The sequence below is a fragment of the Chelonoidis abingdonii genome, chromosome 14 (assembly GCF_003597395.2).
Source record: "Chelonoidis abingdonii isolate Lonesome George chromosome 14, CheloAbing_2.0, whole genome shotgun sequence".
Taxonomy (NCBI): Eukaryota; Metazoa; Chordata; order Testudines; family Testudinidae; genus Chelonoidis; species Chelonoidis abingdonii.
In genome coordinates this window covers 4,727,130-4,753,104 of record NC_133782.1, presented here as the reverse complement: position 1 = coordinate 4,753,104, position 25,975 = coordinate 4,727,130, and the positions used below count along the sequence as shown (strand labels likewise).

The 25,975-nt window shown below is 47.6% G+C and overlaps 1 protein-coding gene across 4 annotated transcripts in view; it reads left to right on the top strand.

Moving 5' to 3' along the window:
* The window catches only part of ZNF512B (zinc finger protein 512B), a 63,989-nt gene that overhangs the window by 12,021 nt on the left and 25,993 nt on the right, over positions 1–25,975 (top strand). For 2 of the 4 annotated variants that reach the window (XM_032766370.2, XM_032766366.2), the window contains exons 3-10: positions 7,872–7,951; positions 9,556–9,684; positions 13,791–13,963; positions 14,152–14,405; positions 15,136–15,207; positions 16,590–16,724; positions 22,325–22,449; positions 25,408–25,500. In XM_032766370.2, coding sequence (XP_032622261.1) covers positions 7,872–7,951; positions 9,556–9,684; positions 13,791–13,963; positions 14,152–14,405; positions 15,136–15,207; positions 16,590–16,724; positions 22,325–22,449; positions 25,408–25,500 — 1,061 coding nt within the window. Of the gene's footprint in view, positions 1–7,871; positions 7,952–9,555; positions 9,700–13,790; positions 13,964–14,151; positions 14,406–15,135; positions 15,208–16,589; positions 16,725–22,324; positions 22,450–25,407; positions 25,501–25,975 lie in introns of all 4 variants that reach the window. The other 2 variants (XM_032766368.2, XM_032766365.2) reach the window with 1 other exon arrangement.

Sequence of the window (25,975 nt, the reverse complement as noted above, 5' to 3'; positions counted from 1 at the left end):
ATTAGGTCTCATTTGTCACACGCACACAGCCCAGAATGCTGGGTCTGTGAATGTGTGAGGCCAGTGGGATTTGTTTGCTAAAGGTTGTCATTCCGGTGAAAGCTGATTTTTGTATCCAGGGACCTATAAACCTGCCATAAGTTTGAGTTACTTTGCTGCAGCTTACCATCTTGGGCCGAATGCCCTGGCTGTGCAAGACCCAGTCAGGAAGCTCATCCTCCCCATTAAGTGACCTTTCACCAGCACTGCGTGACTCATATGGCCTCCGTCATCCATCAACATAAGGGAAGTATCTGTCATCCCCACAGTGCAGCTCATTCAGATGGCCAGGACCGTGCGTCTAGGCAGTCTGGATACAGAACTCTCGTTTGTGTAAATTCTTGATCCTGGTGGCATGGAACTCTTTTTATTATTATCTATTTATTTGTGATGAGATTTGTCACATGGATAGTTTGTGCCAGTCCACAGAAGAGCCTGAAACTCTCCTCCCCCGGCTGGCAGAAAGGAGCGGTGCATTCGCTGATGTCCCCGTCTCTTTCAGGAAAGGCTGTTAGAAAGTTCAGCCAACTGGGTGATCTGAAAAAGTGTGAGAACTCTTCTTAAACTGAGATGAAAGGCATCCTTGGGGTAAAGAATGAGACATTCCATTCCACAGGTCAGCATCCATCCCACCCCAAAACAGGGTGTCAGAGGCGCTCCGACGGGCAGCCCAATTGTCTGAGCACTCACAAGTGCTTGTAGCTGCAGCGAGGTAGAAAATAAGTAATTCTGGACATATAATTGCTATCCGAGTGGTGTTACTCAGAGCTAAGTAGAGTGAACTAAATCTGTCTAAAGGCTTTTTTGGTTTTTGCTGTATCAGCTCTTGTCAGTGTCTTTAAAATAAAATAAAAACACCCTCCATCTTTAATTCCTCCACTTCCTGGTTTAAATGAATGTGACGGAGCGAAAACGTTTAATTATTCCCGCTGGTGGGAGAGTTCTGTGGGGTGTTAGCTCCTAACAAGGTTAATTTCACAGGTGTGAAATTAAGCTTTGTGCAGATCCAGGGAGCAGTTGCCTCTGCAATAATAGCTTTGCTGGGGCTCTCTGGCTTGCAGTCGTTCTAAAGCCCTGTGCCCAGCCTGTCTGTTCTGGGATCCGTTTCAAGGAGAGCATGGTTTTCATGCTGTGGCTTTGGTCTTGACTGAGGGGCTTTGGATACCTAGAGAATCTGCACAGAATACCATGTGCCTTAAAGATACAGGGTTTGACCTTGTCCCTCAACTTCTTTTAGAAGATGTACACTGCATTTCTTTTCACAGCTGTGGGAATGGCCACAACCTGGATCAGGCAGGCTTCTTATAGCAGCCTCCCTTGTACATGACTATAAACAATCTGGGTTTAACACCAGCGGCATTGAGCTGTGCACGGCATGCCAATACAATACATAATCCCGCCACACTAACCACAGCTGGCTTCCCTGCAGCTGTGCTGTGGAACTGGCAGGTGGTGCAGATGGGTAGCTGTGAGTCCAGATGTTGGGGAAATAAGGGATATATTTTCTGTTCTCTGGCGTAGGCCTGCAATTGCTCCCTCTTCTTCATCCTTGACGAAGGAGCAATTTGCATCTCTGCCAGTGCTGGAAATGGATGATCAAGGATTTAATGTTTTTTAAAAGAAAGTTTTTTTAAAGTCTTTTAAAGTTTTTAAAAATATAGAGAGGATGAACTGTCACCAACCATTCCAAACATGTCAGGTCGCCCACTGGCCTGCTTCTTTTCTTGGGAAACTACATAGAAAAATGGGGGGCATGCTGTTCTTGCTGCGTTGGAATATTTTGAACTGGCAGAGTGTTTTGGAGGGACAAAGTGGAAAAGTAACAGATATTTTTCAGAAAGGACTGTCCCTCCTGACAAGGGAGAACAGTGAAGTTGCAGGGTTGCCAACTCTTGATATTTTACTGTGAGTCTTGCAATATTGGACGTTGGTTTTAAAGTCCCAGCTCCTGGAGTCATGTGATTATGTGAGAAGCTCAGCTTTCACTTACAGTAAAGTAAAGTTTCTACCCCTCATGGTTGCATAGAAAATCTTGAAACTATTACCTGTGTGCACCTTACAGTCTCAGAATCCAGGAGGTAAAGAAAAATATGTAACCAACAAACAATTTCTAATAAGTGGAAAACTCTTAACAGAACTTTGGTAAAGGTTTTGAAAGGGGACCTGCAAACCTTACTCCAGAACTAAGATGATTTCAGAGCACCCATGCAAAATTCTATTAACCCACTTAATCAGGGCTAGTAATTGTTTTTGATGGGCAAGTGCACTGCATTCATTTCTTTTTTCATTATACTCAATCATCCTGGCAGGGGAAGGGCAGGCAGGGTTTCCATCTGCCTGGATGTGCCTTCGTGACAGTTTTGCGAGGCTGTTTGTAAAGTGTGGGGCTGAATGGCATAAACAGCAGCAAATACATGGCTGTGAACTAACCTGGTTTAATGGGCTCTGGTCCCTACTGTCGCACCAGCTGGCTCCTGACTGCTCTGACCACTAAAATGCATCATTCTGTTATATTGGAGCTATGGGAGCTGTACTGGAGCAATGAGGTTTCCTTACGGGAAAGTCAGATATGTGGCTTTATAAGGCAGAGAGCTCAGCTTTCAACAGTTATTTTATATTCTGTAAGGGTTATAACTGTGCCATAGACTAAAAGCCACATATTCCACACACATTGTTGTGGATCAGCAGAACGATGGGTTCATGGCTGTCAAAGCTGAGCAGAACAGCTGATATGACTTTAAGGAACTAGAAATAAAATACTAAACAGTCTTATTTTCTAGATGCCTCTTTGCCCCAGGGTATTTGGGGCATACAGCATAAAACTTGAGAGTCAGCTTATCCTGAGGGAAAGTTTTGTAGGTAGCCTTTCATCCAGCTTGTAATAGTTTTCCAAAAAAAGAAAAAGAAAACCCCCCAAAAATCTAGCTTCTAAATTAGAACCACATTCTGAGCCGGAATCTTTGAATTCTCTGGCAGTGCAGCATGTGAGTTTGCAGAGTTTATTCTTGGGTTGTTTTTTGTTTGATTTTTCTGTTGGTGGTTTTTTGTAGATGTAAATTGTTCTCCACAAGCTGTTTTTGTTTCCCCTTCAGATGGAGCATTTACTAGCAGTGTTTTTTTCCCTCCTTTAATTAAACCCTCCGCATCTAAGCCTGAATCTTCATTTTACTGCTTACTGTTTCTACTGGCCCATTCTGAATATTGCCGAGGGACATCTTTTCCACCTGCCTTTGGGTTAAATTCACTCTGTGCACCACTTCAGTTGCAATTAAGCCCTCAAAGAAACACTTCAATGTCCTGGCCCTCTGGAGGGGGGCTGGTTTCACTTTTGGGGGCATGTTCAATTTTTACACGCTCCCACTGGCTCATACAAATGATACAATTGACGAGCTCAGAACCCATTTGTGTTTTGGCTTGGAGCTGGTATGTGTCAGTGTTCTTAGTTTAGCAGCAGTGTGCCAAAAATTGTGCATGCAAGTGGTTGTGCAGGCAGAGTTGTGCATGCACATAGAGAGACTCGGTTTTGACAATTTGGTCGCAAAGTCTTTTGAGGTTTTTATACCATGATTGCAGGTATTTGCACCTTTACAGTACAGCTGCAAATAACATCTAATTTAGTAACGGAAAACGTTAAGAATTTGTTTCCCCTATTCATGTTTTTTCTGCTGTATACTACATTTTCAAAAGTGGCTTCTAATTTTGGATGTTTCCATTGTGGTTGCCAAATTTTTAAAAGCCTGGAGGCTGGTTTTTCAGAACTGCTGAGCACCCTCATCTCACATTGAAATCAGTATATAAGCATGTGCCAAGCAATATGCATCATATCTAGGATCATATTTTAGCACAACTCTCACAGTATTTTTCTTACAGCCCCAGCTCCTGGAGTCATGTTATTAAATGAAAATTGCAGCTTTCATTTAAAAAGCAAAAGTAAGATTTAGACTTATGGTTATGGACAAACGTGACTCTTTAACTCTCAGACACCAGAAAGCAAATAACCTCCACTCCCACCCCCAAAATATATTATTTTTAAAGTCAATCTCATGGCTTTGGGGGCCCCAACTTATGATTTTTGAATGCTTGCTTTAAACTATACCCTGAATAGATGGAGGAAGCAGGAACAGAGGGAGAACGCTAGCAGTCAAAGAAATGGCCACATGGAAAATGTAATCACTAATATGTCCTTTAATATAACTGAAAAAGATGCATTTGCTATTTTTTGTCACTCTTAGTTGCTTCTGCCATTTTGCACTAGACCATTCCTGTACCTGATGCTATATTAAGTGAAACAAAACGATATTTTTAACTGGAGGTTCCTGACCTGGAAGTTAGACTAGAGAGAGAGATTGCGATACCAGAAAGGCACAATCAGGACGTGTTTTGTGGTGCATTTGTATCCACCACCTCAGACACAAGACCAAAGCCTCTAAGGTACATATTTGAGGCCCCCTTAAACTCAATCTGCCATGTCAGCAACTGTATTGATAACAAAACCAACAGCCAATGGTTTTGGGGTGCAGTAGCTCACCCTGACTCACAGAGCCTGTTCTGTGATGCAGCGAGGGAAACTCGACCATGGCTTTAGAGTGTGACTGGAGGCTCTTGTGATTCCTTGCCAGTAAATAAATACTTCAGTCGACTCCAAAAGCTCCTGTTTGCAAAATAAGCAGCACTGACCACAGATTGTCAGCAAAACTGTCTCCCTTGCGGTCTTTCGCAGGGCCGAGCCCCTTCATCCTAGAGGATGTTCCTGGAATGTCCTATGTTAGTATCCCAAAATCTTCAGAGGCAAGCAAGGAGGATAAGGAAACTACCCCCTTCCTCTTGCAAGGAACTCCCATCTGTACTGTTAGCTGATGCGATAGGCCAGGAGAACAGCATGGGAGTAGGCTTGTCCTCCGAGTGTTCACGAGGAATTTAAGTATGTAATTGCCTCATCCGTGGGGTATGGAGTAGACACCTGAAAAATCTTTGTTGCACCAAGAACCTGAGTGGGACCCTGACAATCTGCAGTGGAAGAGGAAGGGCAGAGCTCCAGCCTGCTTTGGTGATGCTGATTCTCTGCGGCACTATTCCTGCCTTATCCTAGAGTAGCTCCATTGATTTCAGTGTAAAACTGGAATAGTGCTGGGAAGGCCTCCTGGCTGCCAGCTGGAGACCATAATGTTATGACATACGCAGCCATATAGTGTTCGGCACTGTGATATGTAAATACACATTGTCATTCTCGACCGGTCAGAAGGGCTCTGTGCTGTTCTGTCTGGCCCATGACAATAATGAAAACTCTGCTGCTGAATGGGGTTCGGCCAAACTGGGGCTTCATCTCTATTTTTGTTTGCAGGGGGGGTTGTATGAAATTAGAAAGGAGAGTGTCAAGTCCTGCTTGAAATGATAGGAAGTTACATTGGGACACTGGTGCAGGAGTCGGCAGAACCAGGGCCGGCTCCAGGCACCAGCATTCCAAGCTTCAGGGGCAGCAATCTTCAAGGGGCGGCAGTCCGTATGTTTTTGCCCCCAGCAGCGCGCCGAATTGTCACCGTGGACAGCGGGGGCAGTCCGTGTGCCCTTAGGGCGGCACATGCATTTCCTCGGTGGCGGCAGTTCGGCAGCAGCTTCTATATTTAGCTGTCCACAGCGGCTTCAGCTAAACTGAAGCTGCCGCCGAATTGCCGCCGCTGCGGAAACGCACCTGCCACCCTAAGGGCACATGGACTGCCCCCGCCGCCTGCGGCGGCAATTCAGTGCGCTGCTTAGGGCGGCGAAAACTGTAGAGCCGGTCCTGGGCAGAACAACCCAGGTCATTGGATACCAAAGGAGCTCGACCTAATGGAATTTTCAGAGGATTAGCCCTGTTGATTAAGGTTATATTTTAAGGGTGCATTATGCTGGCTGTAATGCAGGACGCTAGTGGATCTTATGAAAATACAGCCCTTTGGGACATCAGCTTGGCAGATGGACTCTGCAAACCAGGGTCATTTGGGTAGGTACCTTGCTGCTGTTGATGTATTCAGCAAGTTTGATAGCAGAAAAACTGTGATAATCCAATTTTAGTTCTCATGGGATAAGATTTAGAACTGGGTGAAATTTTTCGGACAAATAGTTTATTTGGTAAAAAAAAAATGCAGTTTCGGCCTGACCAAAACTATTCACAATTTTGGGTCGAATGCGATGAATAGTTTTGGCCACAAAAAATGACTTTTTTTAATGTTGAAACATTCACATCGATATTTTCAAAATGAAAATGTCGACTTTTCCTTTCAGAACATTTCGTTTAGAAATGTAGCTTGGTTTGTTTTTTAAAAAACGGAAAGGGGGAAAATAACATGGAAAACTATACTAAAAAAATGGAGGGGGCAATTGTTTTGGGTCGACAGACCCAAACTATCAATTATTCTTTCAGCTCCAGTGCAGTTCTTCCCTGGACAGTGGAGCCAGAACAAGGGCTAGACATCATGATCGTCCCGTTTAGGCCGGTGCTGGAATGCGCCCTGTCCGTCTGCCTGTTCCTGCATTCAGGCAGTACTCATCAGACACACTCCCAGAACGTGCTCCCAGGTCCCCATGTAGAAGTGGAGCTTACGAGGGGGAGACTGGCCTAAGGAGGGGTAGGGGGTGTTTCTCCAGGGATTGCTAGCGAGCTCCAGTAATTCAGCCTTAGGCAGTTGCTGACCTTTTCCTTCAGCCCCCCATTTAGGGCAGGCTGATCCTACAAGCCGGATGCGAGCCAAGGCCCTGGCAGGCTGCTTCCAACCAGTGACCTGTGGTGGATCTTGGGAAGCACCGCCAGGAGCTAGAGACGAGGTCACTGTAAGTAGGGCTCTGGAAAGACCCCAAGAGTGAACTGAACTCCCGCTGGGACCAGTAAGGGTTGCCCGGGAGTGAGGACTCACGTAGGGAACCAAGGGGCAGGAGCCTCAAAGCTGCTATGGCTTGAGCCCAGGCTGAGAGTCGGGCGAGCACAAGGCCCTCAGGGTAGGATGTAAGCACTTCACAGGCTGCATGCTGGCCCCCCAGGAGAGGGGTGAACTTTCCCCCTAAACAGCCTCACGGAGATGATGTGCAGCGTGTAGTTTCTGTTTAGTCCTGCATCGTCTGTTCCTTCTTCCTGGCCTTACTGTCTCACCTCCAGTCTCTGCAGCTCCCCAGGATCAGCTCCGTGGCCATAACTCGTCACTCTCCCCTACCCGTGCCATCTTCTCCTAGCTCTCACCTCCTCTGCCATAATGCTTCCATTCTAAGCACACCTGTAATTGCCACGGCGCTGTGCATTGCTGGAAGTGGTTGTTGTGCAGGCAGGGTGGGAGTGCAGTGGAGCTCTAATGCTTTAAAAGGGAGTGGGACATTTCCTATGTTTTCCAGCCTGGCTCGGGCTACTCGATCCTGTTTTGTATCTTTGCCCCTGGTTCCCTTCCCAGGGCATCAGGGTTTGGCCCCTTTTTCCAGCCCAAGCCTGTTTATTGTTGGAGACAAAAAGAAACGGACTCGTCGGGCAGGGATTTCAGGAGCACTCAGCTTTGGCGGGGCGGGGCTCCTGCTGAAGTCAATGGGTTAAACAGGAGCAGAGCTAGGCCAGAGCTGAGTGTTTTGAAATTCCTGCCCTTGGAGTTCGGCTGCTGGTGTGCACTGAGGTTGACTCTAACCCTGGATTAGATTCAGGCTGAATTGTGGTGTGAAGTTTGGACAGTCATGGCACAGTCAGGAGGGAGGGTTAGGAAATGGTGGGCTATCTGGGCCGGGTAATAGGCAGGGGAAGTCTAGTGCAACGACGGAAATCAAGGTCTGGAATTGCTGGCTGGGTAGCTGTGGGCCACATGTTCTGTGTTTGTTTGCAGAAAATGCAACCAGCGACAAAACAGAAGGCAAGAAGAAAGGGAGACCTAAGGCGGAAAACCAGGTGCTGAAAGACATTCCTGTAAGAATCCAAATCCATTGGTACCCTGATCCCCCTCCTCCCCCGCCTCTCTCTCTGTGATTCTCTCCTTCCCCTTCTCTCTTCCTCATCCTGTCCAGCCCCCTGGAAAGTAGTTAGTAAAAAGCCCAGCCCAACCCCTAAGGGTCTGAGGTGCGGCAGGGCCAGCACCAGGTGCCCAGGTGGTGTTCCTGATCGGCCGGTTTAATTCCACCCACTGTGAAGGAATCTGGGGGAGATGCTGTTACAGAGTCTGTGTGTGCATCTGCCAAGGAGAAGGGGAGCGACAACAACCAGCCTAATTCAAAGCAACCCTCCCTTCCAGCATGAGGCTGCCTTGCAGCCTGGGTTAGCGGCTCAGGCACCAGTCTGAGTCCTTACGGCAGCCCTTCGAGCTAGGGGAGACATCACTAAAGCTCTGCATCATGGGTGGTGCAATGTGGGACTCACCTGCAAGGTGCTGGGTGCCCACTGGACTCAGCACCTCTCAGGAGCAGGACTCAGGGATCCTGATTTAAAAACCAGATGGTGCAACTGTTTTGTTGTCACAGATCAGCCATCTAGCTGCCCCTTTGCAAGCGTTTTTGTTCAGGCTGGCCCTGTTGTCGCATGTGCTAATGAAGCTGTGTTTGCGCACACATCTGTCTGCACAGCTGGGTGCGTTCCCTTTGAACAATTGGATGCCAAGTGTGATGTGCTTACAGGAGTGACATGGGTGACAGGGTGATGTGAGCTATGGTTTATTTATGGGGATTATATATTAAGTACGGCTTAACAACTGGCATGATCCAGAGTGTGATTTCTTCAGTAGGGTGGCCAAAGGCAAGAGTGTTTGATGTGTGGGATTGGAATAAATCATTGGCATAACGTGAAAAATAGATGCGATCCGGGTTCCAGCGAGTGACTGGCAGGTTGGGTGCCACGCTTGAGACACCTGTGTAGTTGCTTGGCACTTTCTGAGAACTGGGCCTCTTCATGGTGTCTCCAGTTGGACACTCAGCATCGTGAGTCACCTGAATAGGCTTTTGCATGTAGAGACGGTGCTTTCCTTAGGCTGGTTAGAGATCTGGCGTATTCATCATGGGGGTGTCAGAGCTGGTTTAATTATCGGGTGGCGCATAGTAAGGTGTGAGTTGTTCCCTGGGGAGCTGTACAATTTCATTTCAGCCCTGTAGCGTGGACAAGATACGGAGCAGGTTGTCATTAGACTAGGGTGCGGCTTGATTTGCTGACTAGATGAAATGTGGGGTGGTTAAATCACTGAGGTGGCTTTTGGTGAGATTTACTGCGCTGGGCTGGAATGTACTTTAGTCACCTGGGAAACACAGTGAGAGATGGGCTGCTTCCCTTCTGCAACAGGTGCAGTGTATGAGTGCATGATTGCATCCCCAGTTGAAGCGAACCTGAGTGCATCTACCTGACTGAGGGTGGAGAGCAGGTGGTGTCAGGTACAAGTAGTTCATTTTGCAGGGGCACCTTTTGAGTACACGCTGGGCCTGCACACTCAACCCCAGCTCTTCTGAAATGTTTGCCTCAGCATGTGTTGTGTTCATGGGATGCTGGAAGGTGTTTATTCAGCGGTATGCCACCATGTCTCCCTTTCTCAGCTGCCCCTGATGAACCAGTGGAAAGATGAGTTCAAGGCCCATTCCCGGGTGAAGTGCCCCAATTCAGGCTGCTGGCTGGAGTTCCCCAGTATTTACGGCCTGAAGTACCATTATCAGCGCTGCCAAGGGGTAAGGAAGATGGAGGTTTGTGTTTCATTTTGATGATCAGTTCTTGTGTGTATAATTTTCAGTGTTCCCTGTCGCTTCCAGCACAACACCCAAGTCTGGACAATTTCTCAGCAATAGGGCTAAGCTGCCTAGGTCTTTCAAGTTTTCTCAGGCACTGTCATACTGAGTCAATATTTTATCCCCATCCCTCCTTGAACCATCTGCCCTTGGGTAGTGCCATCCTGACATCTGACCTCTGGCTGGAAGGGAAAGCTGAATAGTACCTACTGCACCTCTTCCCCTCATTCATCACATGCTCTGTCAGCTATGGGAATGGGTTTCTCCAGGTTGCTTTCCATTTGGTGGTGTGGTGTTAGTGAGCACCAGCCTGTTGCATGCCGGTGGTTTCATGCCCACCAAAGCTGTGTAACCGGCTGGCTTGGATTATTGGGCAGATTTCAAGAAGAACACGGAGTCTTCTCCATTAGGCTGTGTCTACACAGCAGTTTGGAATGAGCCTTCCAGCTCGGGTCGACAGACTTGGTTTAGTGGGGCTCATGCTAGCGCGACGGCACTTGAAGTTGTGGCTTGGGCAGGAGCACGGGCTCTGAAGGTAGGGACGAGGGTGGGCTTCAGAGCCTGGACTCTAGCCTGAGCTGCCAATTCAAAGTGCTGTCTGCACAGCTATTGTTAGAGTGCAAATGCAAGCCCCGCTAAGCCATGTGTGTCCACCCCCCGCACCCGCTCGCTCCCAAATGCTGGGTAGACATAGCCTTGCGACCCGGGCTCTAGCAGTGCTCTGGCTAGCTTGCTAAGAGTATCAGTGAGGGTGCAGCGAGGCGGGTTACACCATGAGCTAGCAATGTGAGTACGCACCCGGGGAACCTGGGGGGCCTATGCAGTTAAGTCTGATCGGAACTTAACCTTTTTCCTAGTGTATGTGCAAGGTAACACCATTAGACTGATTTACCTGCTTGAGCTAAAACCTAATCAGGGCTACCACTGACCTGTTAAATCACACACATAGGTGCTGGGACGAGGGGGGCTGGGGGGGCTGTTGCACCCCCACCTTGAAGTGATTTCTATTATATGTAGAGTTTGCAGTTTGGTTCAATGGTTCTCGGCACCCCCACTATACAAATTGTTCCAGTGCCCCTGACCTTGCATGTACCCTAGGAGAAAGCTCACATTCAGGTGAGGCGTAGTTAGCATGTGTTAGCTAAGGCTGACCTACACTCCACCACTTTTCCTAGTGCAGACAAAGCTCTCTTGTTTCTCAGAGTATTGACGTCTTGAATATTCCTTGAAAATCTATGGAAAGGTCACAAAATGCCTGGGTTGCTTCATGTCAATCATAGAAGTGCAGGACTGGAAGGGACCTCAACAGGTCATCTAGGCCAGTCCCCTGCACTCAAGGCTGGCAATGAATGTCAGGAGCATGACAATTGAAATGAGCTGGACCTTTTAAAACATTAAAAAATCCAAAACCTCCCCAGCGGAGCCACTGTTTGAACTATTGGGGGAGAAATATGGTTGTGGTTAGTTTGAATGACTCAGCTGTTTAAAAAGGGAACAAAAACTTCATTTAATTAGGCTCTTCTCTATCCAGGAAGATGCTAATTTTGTTGGCGGTTGTCTTTTGTGCAAGTATCTCTGCGTGCGTGTGCAGGTACATGCCTATCTGTGCGCATGGTGCAGAAATCCAGGCTGAGCTACCAGCCCGCAAAAGGAAATTGCTCTCCTAGATTATGTGACCTCCCCTCTAAAAAGAAAACCACTTTCCCTAAGGATTCCCAAGGAGGGAGAGTGGTGGAGGGCAAGGTGAATGTACTTTTGGAGCAGTGTGTGAGATGTAACCATGTCCCCGCAACAAGGTAGACATACGAATGTGGGCAGCACCTGTGTGATATGTGGTCTTGAAGGTGGTTCTTTGTAGATGGTGGGTGGGGGTTATTGTTAAAGACTGATTTATTTATGTGGCAGTAGCGCCCAGTTTGCTCCAGGGACTTTACAGAGGGAGGCACAATCCCTGCCCTGTGCAGCTCAAAACCCGAAACAGGTTGTCTTTTTTTTCATTGAGTCAACGCCCACCCCCACGCACACAGACAGAATTTTTTCCCCCCATTTCTATCTAAGCAATTGGGATTGTGCAGAGTTTCTGGGCAGGCTCCAAACAGGTGAATTTGTCGAGATTCGAAGGCAGCAAAAACTGAGCTGTGATGTGTTTGCAGAAATCTTTCTATAATCAGCAATCTCCCCTCAACTTTCTGCCCCACTTCTATTGCACTGGGTTGCTGTTTGTTTCAGTCTCTACTGCTGTTCTGTAGTTTATTAAGAGGTGGCGTGGGCAATGAACAGGGGGTAGATTTGCTTTACCTGCCATGGCATGGGTAGCTCAGGGGATGGGCAGAGAACATTTTGAAGTATGAAATACCCACTCCCTGAAACGGGATTATCAAATGTATTAGCCTCTCCAGCTGTCGTGTTCCCTTCAGGTCAGATTGTGGAGGAATTTTGCGTGATCATGGGCAAAGCAACATTAGTACCAGCGAAATACAAATCAACAGGAAACTCTGCTCATTGAGGGCCCAGGCCAGTATCCAGCCCTTAGCCCAACTGACTGGACTGCGTGCTGGGGACGTGCGAGGGAAGAAAGCCACTCTGTGGCTGGTACTCCAGCCTGAGGGCTACAGAAACCCCTTTGACTGCTGCACTGCCTGCCTATGGTGAGGAATGGTGGGTGGATCTGCAGTGATGTGCATTCACTCCTTCGCCCCCAATGCATCTCTGTGCTGGGGCATGGAGCCCTGGCATGCGTTCCCCAAAGCCTGCACTGCCTTCTCCCACCCCATGCCAGGGAGCTACAGCCCTCTGTTGCTCATGGAGGTGGGCAATAGATTCCCCCAATATAGGGGCCAGGCCAGAACCTGCTGGTGCCCTGTTTGAATGTACTGTGGAGGAGTCAGGGGAGGCAGTGCACAGGGTTCAGATTTCCCAGGAGGGACCTTTGCATATAAAGAGGCAGATCTAATACTGCATTTCTTGACACTTCCCAGTATATACGTGAGGTGAAATCCAGGCCCTGTTGGAGTCAATGAGAGTTTTGCCATTACTGTACTTTCAACAGAGCCAGGGTTTCACCCATAATCTCTTTAATGGAGACGGAGAGTTTTAATGCTTGCATCCATTAAACTCCATCTCTTTCTATCCAGACAGGCCAAACTAATGCTTCATCCCCTGACACTTCCCTTGTCTATACACGTCTCTCGGTGCCAAGGGACAGCTCTTTCCTGTAACCCAACAGAGTTCTTCTGTAGACAACCCCACCCTTGCCCCTAGCCCCCTGGATTCCCACTGCCTGGGGAAGGACTGAGAACTTCAGGTTTTTCCCTTGAAAAATGATCCAAGCCCCACATGGCCTGGTCCCTGTCAGAATTCTAAAGCCAGTTGGGAGCTAAGGCCCCTCAGCAGGGCTTTGCCTAAGAATTAAATGAATGTGGAGCCCAGATTGCGTGGAATGAGGGAGTGAAAAGAGGATGGGAAAGGAAATCACATTTCAGGATTCATCCTCCAGCTCAAAGCTGCAACTTGAAATAAACTTGCCCCCTGTTCTCAGAAGGTAGCCATCTGAATTGTGCACAAAACGCCAACTTTCTAGCAACCTTGCAGTTGCACGTCTCTGTGCCTGTTTGCATGTGCAAATGCAGGATTTGCGCTTTCAGTTTAGGCAGCTGATTGTATTGGGATCTCTGTTATGCTTTTATTTTAAAAAAGGTTTTCTGTTTTCATCCCCACCAAGGACCAGATTCCCCTTTTGATGCACCGGGGCATGTGTGGCTCACCAAAGCACTCCCTGGCTCCAGTTTAAAATGCTGACTGGAATTTCCAATGGCGCCAAAGAGAAATAACCATAACCCTCCAATTCCCATTGAAAGTCGATGGGGATCAGGTACCTACGGCCCTGGTGCTTTTGAAAAACTCACCTGCTGTGGCGTGTTGCTGATGGTGCTCGTGGAAAGGGATTATTCTGCCTCCCAGTCTTGGCAGTGTGAGTTTGCAGGAAGGTTCTTGCACCTTCAGGGAAAGGGCTGGTTCTTTCCCTCTCCCACCTCTCTGCTCTCTTGCAGGGGGCAATCTCGGAGAAGCTGACTTACTCTTGCTCTTACTGCGAAGCTGCCTTCACATCCAAGACTCAGCTGGAAAAGCACAGGCTCTGGAACCACTTGGATAGGCCAGTACCAGCTAGCAAAGCAGAAAACAAAGTGCAGAAAGCTGTTGGCAAGGCCAGTGGCAAGAAAAGGTACCGGCATGTGGCTTAGCTGCTTGCCAGTGTTTTGGGGAAGGTGGGAAGAGAGAAGGGGAAAACTCCCAATTCCCTTCCCACTGGCTACTGGGGTGCAATCCCGATTGGCCGGTGGGTTGGAAGAGGTGTCAACAGCGTTGGTTTCTTGACTCTGCTTTAAATGAGCCCTCTATGCTTTGCCCTAGAGCTGCTGAGAGTTCAGATTCCCCCACCATCCATCCCAAACAGGCAAAGATGGAGAAGACTGTGGCCAAGGAGCTCCCTGAGAATGGAGAGTGCCTGGTGGAGGGCAGGAAGAACAAAGTGTTTCAGATCACGGCAGCGGAGGCAGTAGCAGCAGCTACCCCGACAGCTAAGTCTTCGAGCTGCAAGGATCCCAAACAACAAGGGGGCACGCAGCCTTCCCTCCAGGAGGAGGACCCAGAGAGGATGAAGCACAGTAAGAGTAGAGCCTGGGGCTCCATTGGTTCAGGAGGCTGGAGCAGGTGGCGTCCCAGGGCGAAGGGTAGAGTCACTCCCAGTCTCCGGCACAGCAACGTGATGGAGGCTGACTCCACTGAAAGCAATGGCCTCGCTCTCCGTTTACACTCGTACATCTGGCCCCCAGGGAGCAGGACACAGTGAAACTGCACAGCACAGCCGCAGCCAGAAATCGAAGCTATGTACACAGAGCAGCCAGTCGGAGGGGAGAGACTGACATGGGTCGGGACTGCCTTGGGGATGGAAAGTGGCTCTGTGGAGTTCCGCTCCCAAAGCACTAAGGAGACCGTACGTGCAGAAATCGCATAGGGGGATAGGGGAGCCATTAGTCACTCTATGCCAGGTTGTTCAACAGCCTTCAGCAGTCAGATCTGCCTAATGAGGTTAGGGAATAACATCTCAGATCCAAGGGTTAGATAGCAGACCTTACAGCTGCCCTGGGCTCTGGGAAGGACAGCACCTCTAGTGCTATATGGAGGTGTTAGCTGAGGGTCCCATCCATAGCTGCTTCATTTCAGGGTAGTAAAGCCCCTGGAAGGGGGGAGGGTAAAGTGAGGTTGGATCCCTTACTGCTCACCTCCTGATCGAGAGTTCATCCACGTTCCTTTGCCCCATGTGTATTTAAATCCATACTTGCAGTGCAGTTATTTGACCAAATTTTTATCTCTGTTTTCTCTCTCTCGAGTCAGGAAGGAAACAGAAAACTCCTAAGAAATTTACCGGGGAGCAGCCGTCCATCTCGGGGACATTTGGATTGAAAGGTAACATATGGGGTAGCCCTGTTTCAATTCCAGAGCCTATCACTTCCCCCTGTATGTTCCCAGAATACAGCCCCTTCTACCTGCTCCTGTGAAGGCAGGTGTCTGTGATCTCTTCATTACCCAGGGCACCCCTAGCAGAGCCTCCAACAGAGGCATTGGTTAGACTCTGTATCTAAGATGGGACCTAAAACTTCACCTGTGAATGGCTTATGACTGAGATGATCTCCTCTGACCTGCCACCCAAAAAAGGAGGGCTGGGCAGCACCAGAAGTATGGCTGCATCATACTGCCTTTGATTTAATATTCTACCTGCAGCTCCACCCTGAGTATGCTCCAGCATCCTCATCTCCTTCCCCATCTCAGATGTCGGCAACTGGTTACAGGATCCCTAGTGCCCTTAACAGCCAGTTGGGGCCTGGAGTTCGCGGAACATTTTTGCATCATTTTTGCACACAAGGTTCCTGCCATTGCCTGAGCAAATCAGACGTCTGTTCTCACCAATACGCATTTGCACTTGTAAATGCTCAGTTTTCACATGTAACTCCTCCCATGCGGGCATATGGAGAAAGAGCATGAAACAGATGCCTTAAAATGCACATGGCTCTTGGGACTCGCGTTCTAAAATTCCAGGCTGTGGGTGTTGGACCAAAAAGTGATTCTGGGCAAACAGATCTTGCTGCAACCCATATCTGCCCCTATTGGCCAGATTTTCAAAAGTAGCCTTTAAAACTGTGTCTTCCATTTCTTGCACACGCCCAGGTGAGTAACCTGCCTGTTAACTGCCCGTACAGTGTGAGGTTTTGCATGTGCAGAGCAGAGGGGCATCAGATGGAGCTGTTGTTGTTGCTATTTATTTATTGGTCCATCAGCTGCTTGTCTGGCACTATTTAGTACGTAGGGGAAGACACAATCCTGGCCCCTTTCCTCAGTGGATTGTGGCCAAAAAGAATCACATAAGAAGTGTGTCTTGAGGGACCAGAATGAAAAGAAAGGAATTGCTTGTTCCGAGCATGGATCAAGATGCAAAGGTGAGGTGGGAGAAAGGACACAAAGGCATGATTAAGCGGGGAAGCTGGACCGATTGCCGTTGGCTCGGTGTGTATATAACTCTGCCTGTTAATCTCTTTTCCACCAGGAGCAAATTTGTTTGCCTTTGCAGTCAGACTTGGCAACACGGCAGCTCACTCAGCAGCGGAGGTGGCAGCAGCCTGGTCTCCCAAGGGATTTCTGTTCCCACGTGTGCCTGGCACTCACTCTTACGCTAGCCCTGCTCTCTGCTCTCCTATTCCCAGGCAGTTTCACACAGTCTGACAACACAGCCTGTTTAATGAAGTCCCAGGATTTATGATGGCAAATTTTTAAGGCTATGTCGTTTAATACAGGCCTGGCAAAAGCAGAGGACAAGGCAAAGGCCCATCGAGCCAAGAAATTGGAGGGGACCAGCAGCATGGATGAGCTGAAAAAGAAGCCTCCAGGAGCTGGTGTGAAAAGGGAGGCTGTCACGCATTTATCGTCAGGTGAGGTGTGAGGATTCCCTGGCCTGCTGAGAACTGAGTCACTTGGTGGTAACCTCCCAAGAGTGAGGGAGGAAAAACAAAGCAACAGATTGGTTAATGGAGCTAGAATAATCAGAGACCAAAGTCAATTTGCCTGAGTGAGGAATGACTAAAGGTTAAGAAAATGTTTTGACACTTGTCTCAGTGCTTGGAGCACTCAGAAATAGCTTATTTTTTAACCTTCCCATTCATGATAGACTCAGTTCTCAATGTGGACTTTGGGGTCTTAGTAACATTGAGGCACAGATCTCAAGCCAAGGCTGACGAGTGCTTAGCAGAGCTCAGGAGACGGTGGCTGAGAAGATTATGCTGCTGTTTCACCCTCATGATGCTGGGCTGGTCTCCACTGTTCCAGTTCCCCATGACAATTTAGAGCAGCCAATAGGCTTCTCTGAGTTACCTCAGCTGCACGTGGCCCCTAGCAGCAGGCGATTCAGCAGCAGGGTGAGGAGTCCAGGGCCGACTCCAGGCACCAGCCGAGCAAGCTCATGCTTGGGGCGGCAGATTCTAAGGGGCAGCATTCCCTCAAATCCTCTTTTTTTTTTTTTTTTTTTCCACCGCTTTGGCAGGCACAGAGGAGGGGAGTGCCCTGCTGGGAGCAGGCTGCGCCTCTGTCTGCCCCAGCTGGTGCCAGGTCTGTAGCAAGCCCAGCAGGGCAGCCCGCATCCTTCCTTCCCCACTGACCGGAGCGGCGTGGAGCCTCTCTGCAGGCGGCGCGGCAGAAGCCCTGCCGCCCCCTTCTCCTTCGCCCCCCCTCTTGCCCCTCCCCCTGCTGCCCAGGCGCAAGTCTGCAGTGCGGGAGTCCCCCTGCACCTGCGCGGCCGCCCACAGGTTTTTGTTTGGTTGTTTTTTTTGCTTGGGGTGGCAAAAAAGCCAGAGCCAGCCCTGTAGGTGTCCTTGCCACAACCCCTTTCTCTTGGCATTTTCCTCTGCACTACCCACAGGGAGGGAGGCTGGATAGGAGCCCTACAGCAGCTCCAGTGATGATGCTGCATAGGAAAGATTGTCCAATGCCAGTAAAGATGGCATTAGGGCAGCTTTGTGCAGGGAAAGCATCAAAAAAACTTCCCCAAAGCAGCCTAGAATCTGCCCCTCTGGTTTCAAATAATGACACTGTAAGCCAGGGTCGACAACCTTTCAGAAGTGCTGTGCCGAGTCTTCATTTATTCACTCTGATTTAAGGTTTCACGTGCCAGTCATACATTTTAACATTTTTAGAAGGTCTCTTTCTATAAGTCGTATAATATATAACTAAACTATTGTTGTATATAAAGTAAATAAGGTTTTTAAAATGTTTAAGAAGCTTCATTTAGAATTAAATTAAAATGCAGAGCCCCCCCGAACCAGTGGCCAGGACCCAGGCAGTGTGAGTGCCACTGAAAATCAACTGGCATGCCGCCTTCGGCACACATGCCATAGGTTGCCTATCCCCGCTATAAGCAATGGAAAATGACATAGACCCAAATCTTGCCCCTCATGCATGAAGTCACTAGCCAAACTCCCACTGACTTCAGTGGGACCAGTGTCTGGACTATCGGCTGCGCTTTGTGCATAGTTCTTCCACTAGGAACTGAATGAACATCTCGACCATTTTCTAGCTGGAGCCTGCATTTCAGAGTTCTTCGTCAGGCGGTACTTGCTTTCGCTGACAGTCTTGACAGCGAGAGGCATGCAGGAGGTGCAGAATAAACACAGCTGCAGTGCTTTTCACTGATTGCACATGCAAATAAGTGGCTCTCTCAGCTCATCCCAATGCGGAGACATTCAAATATACAAACTCAGTGGGCCACATGCTGACCACACTTCCCCGGCGTAAAAGCAGAGTCACCCTATCTGAGTCAGCGGAGGGAACTCCAGATTTACAGCCGTCTGCGATCAGAGTCTGGTCTCTTGTGAGTTTTTTTTTTTAAATCTCATATCACACATTTAAATAAACACACGTTGAAAACTTGGCATGCAGACAGCAGCTGCCTGTGTTTGTGCAGGTGGCAGACATACCAGTTACAGAGCTTACGTGCACACAGTCGGTTTGGATGCCTGACGTTGACACTTATGTTTCATTCCTTCTCTGAGTTTCTCTTAGGGGAGATGAGTAGCTAGGGGAAGGAAGGATCACTCTCAGCCACTCTAGGGGCTGTCTGTCTAGTTGTCCCAGCTTTCCCCTAATGGCCTGCTAAACACTATTATACCGTTCACCCACTAGGTGGTATGGTGTGTAAAATACCTTCTTTAGATGAACCTCAGCCGTACCTAGCAGAGCATTAAAAGATCTTAAACATACCAGGTGTGATCATCATAAGCAAGCTCTGTAGCTAGTCCGTATCTAGTAGAGGGACATGACATGGGATCAGGAGTAAACTAAGATCAGAGACAGAAGGAACAAAGCAACAAAGATTGCAAGATCTCATCAATATGCCACTCTTCAGTGCCCCCCAGAGAACTTCAGCTTTGATAAGCCTTTCCAGTGGACAGACTGGAAGCAGTGATTTGCAAGATTTCGAACTGCAAACAAACTCCACAAAGAAACTGGAGATACCCAGGTATCTTCTTTAATTTATGCTATGGGGAAGCAAGCAGAGCATATTTTTAAACCCTTTGGCTTTACTGAAGACAGTCACAAAGATGTCCATGAAAGGATTCTGCCTATATTTGATGCAGACTTTGTACCTCATAGACATGTGTTCACCAGAAAATTCAAGAACCAAGGGCAAATGTTGAATGTTTTATAAGAGCTCTGCATACATTGGCTGAAAACTGTGATTTTGAGAATGCAAAACATGAGAATATCAAAGAGAGACTGGTTATTGAGTTAACAGATAAAAACCTTTCACAGCAGCTAAAGTTGAAGAGAGATTTAAACTTAGCTGCAGCTATTCAGATAGTAAAGCAGTCAGTATTAGTGAAACAACAGAACAAAAGGCAGGAGCAGCCCGAAAACCCTGAAACTAGCATAAAAGCTATGAACAGACACTTGAGAGTTAAAAGTCAGTATCATACAACTCCTGAAGGGAGGTGAGAGAACTCACAGGCTAAGAGGGACAAATTCCAGCCCATATGCACAAGGTGTGGGAAAAGTGATATCCCAGGAGATGATGCATGGCCAGCCAGAGACGCAAGGAGTAATACATGCACGAAATATGGACATTTTGTGGCTGTTTGCTGCACCAAAGCAGTCAGGGAGTTGACTCAAATTACAGACAATCAAGAGGCATTGTTTCTGAGATCTATCACTTGTGATGACACAGAGCCTGCCTGGAAAGTGAAATTGAATATTCACGACAGAACCATTGACTTTAAAATTGACTCAGGAGCTGATGTCACAGTCATCTCAGAAAGGACTTACAATCACCTTCAGCCTGTCCCAGGCCAGAGCTGAAGTCACCTGACTCAGCTCTGAGTAGCCCTCCAGGGATTCTGAACTGCATGGGACAGTTCATCACAGAAATAATTTACAAAGACAAAAGCTTTGCATTCAGAGTGTGTGTGATCAAAGACCAACAACCTTCTCAGCCGAAAGGCGACTGCCATGATGGGCCTAGTAAGAAAGGTGGAAGTCAGAACTCTATAGAGGATTTGTTGATACTGAACTTTTGAAAGGAGATCCAGTTCAAATCAACATGAGACAATGCTGAGCCATACAGTGTACAGCCACCACTTCCTGAGAGACCTGGGAAGAGATTAGCTGCAGATTTATGCAGATTCAGAGGACATAATTAGCTGGTGCTTGTGGACTGTTTCCAGGTATACTGAAATAATGTACTTGAAAGACATAACAGGTCACATTGTTATTGAGAAACTGAAGTACCACTTTTGTTCACTTCAGTATTCCAGAACAACTAGTGACGGACAGTGGACTACAGTTTACTGCAGCAGAATTTAAGTCATTCCAAACAACACATGATTTTGATGCTATTACTAGGAGCCCACATTACCCACAAGCAAATGGAGAGGTGAGAGAGCTGTACAGACAGCCAGGAAAATCCTACAGCAGGAAGATCCATTCTTGCTCTTCTGAGTTACAGATCGACACCAGTAGCAGATACTGGATATAGTCCAGCACAACTCCTGACAGAAAGACCATCACAAAAGTTCTCTTCCAACTTTGGAAAAAACCCTATCTCCAAAGTGGTCAGACATGAAGACAGTAGCCAAATCAGGTAAAAAATCTAAAAGAGCTTATGAACAACTTCTACAGCAGATACCACTCAGAGAATGGCCACATCTAGAACCAGGTGACCATGTTCATGTCAAATTGGATGCAGAAGAAGGATGGGCAACGTCAGCTGTCTCAGAGAAAAACTCGATCATATGTGATTCAAGACCGACAGTGAAGAGTTCAGCAGAAACGGTTGACGTCTCCAGTTTGCTCTTCAGAAAGAACAGCGCAGAGCAACACTGCAAATGACAGATGCAGAAGAAGAAGAAGAATCTAGGATTCCAAACCAACCACAGCCAGTCATTGCAACTAATGGACAGCCAGATGAACAGGTTGTTAAATTTTTGGGTCATGTAATCAGAAAACCAGTATGATTCTGCAACATGCAATAGATTGATCTGTACTGAACTACAAAGGTAGCATGATAATGTAACTATGGGAAATGGTAGGCATGTAGAACTTAAAGGGGGAGATGTAATGCTAAACTGTATTGTACTGTTCAGCCACTGGGTAGTGCTGTGTATAAACTACCTACTTAACCAAGTCTGAGCCATACCTGTCAGAGCATTAAAAGGATCTGATGATGATCACACCTGGTGTGTGTAAGCAAGCTCTGTTGCCCGTCCATATCTGGGGAGACATGATTCTGGTCTCCCTCTGTTCATCTCAACTTAATCTGAAATGAGTCAGTCAGTTCTTAAACTCCAGGGCTGCAGTGTTCCTTTGTGTCTCTCTCAGTTTCTTAGAGGCAGACCGGTATGGAGCTGTTACCCCTCAGCTATCCCAGTCCTTTCAGCATCCTCATCTTCCTCTGTTCTGCTTCCTTTATAGCTGGGCTTGTTTTCCTTATTGGTCCCAGCTGAGGGTGCATGCCTCCATGATCGGCAAGTCTGCAGCTGTGCTGGGCTGTGGTCAACCTGATCTCTCCCTTCTGCCTATGCTCGTTATGGGGTTTGTAATCCCCATTGCAATCACATGGCCTAGCAGCCTGACTCCGTGCATGAAACAGGGACACCCTGGTGCATGAATTACCAAAGTGCAGAAGCTTCCCAACAAGACCAGATATTGGAAATATTCGTTTTTCCCCACTGCGCACAATAATGGGCATGCAAATCAAACTGCTCTGTGCAAATGGCTCTGTTTTCCCAGGTCATTGCAATAATTTTATATGCAAATTAGGCATCCAACTGCATTTTTGCCCCTGTAATTTTGGAAATGTGGTCTGCAATTTGGGGGCTCTTCTGTGGATGATTTGTTGCATTTGACTACTTCAGCGGCTTCCAACCTTTCGAACCTTGATGATTCGCTTATTCATGAATCCTGGGAAGGGCTTTACTCTGGAAAAAGTGCTGTCCTTCTAGCATCAACCTTTTTACCTGTTTTGCTTTTTTTCCCCGCCCTCTAGCAAACCCAGAGGACCAATGGCAGCGGGAGATCAATGAGAAAGGAGAAGTTGCCTGTCCTACGTGTGGCATTATAACCAGGAAAACCATTGTTGGGCTCAAAAAGCACATGGACGTCTGTCAAAAAGTAGGTGCTCGCAATGGTCAAGTTGAGCTAATTTATTCTGGTGGGGAAGAGATTTGCACACCCAAGATGAAATTATTAATAATAACAAATACCTACCTCTTATGGAGCACTGTTCATCAGCAGACCTCAGAGCGCATCAGTTTTTAATGGATTTACCTTCACAACACCCCTGTGAGATAAGGTGATGCTATTGTCCTCACTGTTCAGAGGGGGAACTGAGGAACAGAAAAGCTCAGGATCTTGCCCGTGGTCACACACAAAGTCTGTGGAAGGGCAGGGAATTGAACCTGGGGCTCTCAAGGCTTAGATGGGTGCCCTAACCACTGGGCCATCCTTGCTCTTGTTTGTTAATTAACAATTAATGACTCTTCTCTAACTGATATTGGTGCTCGCTAAACCTCAAGCCGTGGGACACCTACTGGTTGTCTCCAGACAGCTGACTAGGCGCTTCAGGCTGGCTTCTCCACCTTCATTTCCAGCTGCTAAATTAATAGATTTTTATGGCAGACATGCCCATGGAGATCATCTAATCTGACCTCCTGCGTAACACAAGGAGTTTCACTATGGGACATTCGTGCACTGAGCCCAATAACTTGTGGTTGTGGTCGCGCACATCTCTCAGCAAAACACCCCGTCTGGATTTAAATTGTATTTAAAATAAGGCAAACACGCGCTCAGTGCCTCTGTACTCCTACTTTTCCATGTGGGATATTGCGGCACAGGAGACCTTAGGCATTGTCAAGGGGTGGAGGTGGTTCCCTGGATAATGAATGCAAGTGGAGGTGTGGAAGAGAGCATCTCTGTATTAAAATGTGGCCTGTTAAACTTCAGTCTCTGAAAAACCAACTTACTCAGAATCCGTTTAAAGCATAAGATGAGTGCCTGCTTTTCAAACTGTTTAGGCATGCGACTGCACACACAGCGTTTGTGCCTAATTTGTGTGTGCGGGTACTGCCCTTGAGTGCACACGTTGGATAATTGCATCGTTTTTTCCCAGCAAATCCCCAATTTGGACACACAGTTGCAGTAATTACACCCATAAAGATGCCCCAAAAGTTTTAAGAAACTGGGCCAGTACATTTTTGCATAAGCTGTTTTCTTATTGTCTCGACACACCCGGAGTTGCAGCTGTGTAACACCTCCACTGCTGCGTATGCATTGATACCCATTGTATGCATGCTACTGAGGCCAGACTTTGGGGCAACTAGGTGTGTTTAGTAAGCCAGTCAAAGTAGTGTCGGTCAGTAATGGTACCGTGAAAAGCTGACTCTCCTCTGCATCAGCATCCATCGGACAAACCGATTCCATCTTTCTCAGGCTCCTGGTGGGTTAGAAGAAGTCCATTCTAATAGAAGGATGACATAGGATCAGTTCTGACCACTGACTCTGTTGAAGTCAATTGCAAAACTCTCAGTGGCATCCAGATTTCATCCATTCTCTGTTACATTTACAGTGTGCTTTGTGAAGGTCTCCCTAGACCAGTGGGTAATGTAAAGGGCCATGAGACCGGCCAGCCTGCTTGATGTGTGAATCCATGTGAGAGCAGTAAAACTTGCCTTTCCACATGTAAACAGGCATGTGGCTGTGCAGATCAGGTAGCTGGGACTCTTGCTGCCTGCTGGGCCATTCAGAGGGGCACCATCCTGTGGTGCTCGCTGATAGCCCATAGCTGGCGCTCCCATCACTTCTGGAAGAATTGAATCTGGCCAATTTGGGCGTGATTTAGCCATGGTTTATGGTTTGCAGTGGTGTTGGAGCCATGTTGGTCCCAGGATATTTTAGAGACGAGGTGGAGGGGGTGGGCAATATCTTTTATTGGACTAACTTCTGTTGCTGGAAGTTTTGACCTTACCTAGGGCTCTTCTTCGTGGTTTCTGATGTCAGGAGAATCTCCCATGATGGAATTATAGACCCAGATCCTCTGCTGTGGCTGAGGAGCTCAGCCCAGGATGGGGGTGCAAAAGAAGTTTTCTGCTCCCCCGATCCTAGCCAGCTGTGGGCCCACCTGCTCCTCAGTGTAGATTGGACCTGCTCTGACTTGAATCAATTTCCACTAGCCACAAGGACCTGATATGGCAGCCAGAGATCTCCTGGGCACTATGCCAGTAGCCGGGAAGGGAGATGGTTTAGGAGCTGGTGTTTTCCTATGAGGTAACCCCCTACACTTTATACAGTTAAATGGCAGCTGTGTGAATGACTGGAAGAATGACATGCATTGACTTTTCGTTTTGGTGGCTATCTGGACTTGCTGTCCCTTGGTTCACTGTGGTGCGTATTTGCCTCTGGGGTCGATAAATCTTGATATTCACCTCAGTGGAAGTCAATATGTGCTTAATCGCTTTGTAGATTCTGCTTGTCCATCAGCGGGATAGCAGTTGCAATGCAGAGTAGCTCATTTTCATTGCATCTTTTAACAGGCCACATGTAATGCAGAGTCAGGGGTCGTATGGCAGAGTAAGAGTCTCATGAAACTATTCTGCTGATGAAATCTCGGTGACATTTTCAAATAGTTCTTCAGTTTTGGACAGTTCAGTAGCAGAGGGGAGTATATCACATTCCAGGACTCATCATGATTACAGGTGTCTGCAGAGCGCAGTTTCTACGAGACCAGTAGATCTACGTTTTGTATCCCTCAAATAAGCTGAACTGAGACCCCAGGTTCAAGTGCATCCAAGTCTGGAGGGTTGAAAATCCAGGCCTGAAATCAAACTTCTCCAAAGTTTGGGGCATGAGGATTAGAAATCCACATTTGGTGCATTGGAGAGAGAGGATAAAGCTGCCAGCTCAGACTGGATCCCAGGGCTGGGGTTCTGCTTTAAGGTTCTGGTTCAGGTCCAGCATCATTCAGTAGCTTTCAAAATGTCATCTTGTGGGGCCTGCATCAAGTGTTCCCTGTTGGGTTGAGGCAGAATGCACTCATTGGGAAATAAAAAATGAAATGAACTTTAATCTGTTCAGCTGCAGGATGCCTTGAAATGTCAACACTGCAAAAAGCAATTCAAGTCCAAAGCTGGGCTAAACTATCACACCATGGCCGAGCATGTCAACAAGGTAAGGGCTCCCAGAGCACACACTGATATCTCCAGTTTTCATTCTCTCTGTCTCCGGGAGATGCAGGTGAAGAAGATGAATGAAGAAACAATTCTTTTTTTTAAATGGTGAATTTGGTGCTTATGCAAACAAAGGGCTGGAAGCACTGGCCTTCCACCATCTCACATGCAGCTCCCAACGTGTACCTCAATCCAGATCTGCACCATGCCCTGATTTCCCTGTACTGAGCACTGTCAGTCCTTAATACACAGCGTATATCCACATATACAGCACGGACATCCACTGGACTCCGCATGTCATAGCATGACCAGAAAAGACTAAAATTGCAAAATTGTGGAGCCAAATTTTCAAAGTGCCTAAACTCTGCCTCCAAAATTGTGCTTGCAAAACCATGGGAAATGAATAGTTACTTGCAGGAATCACATAATTGGGCATGTAACCCCCCACAGGGCATGCAACCAAGTCTACCTAGGAC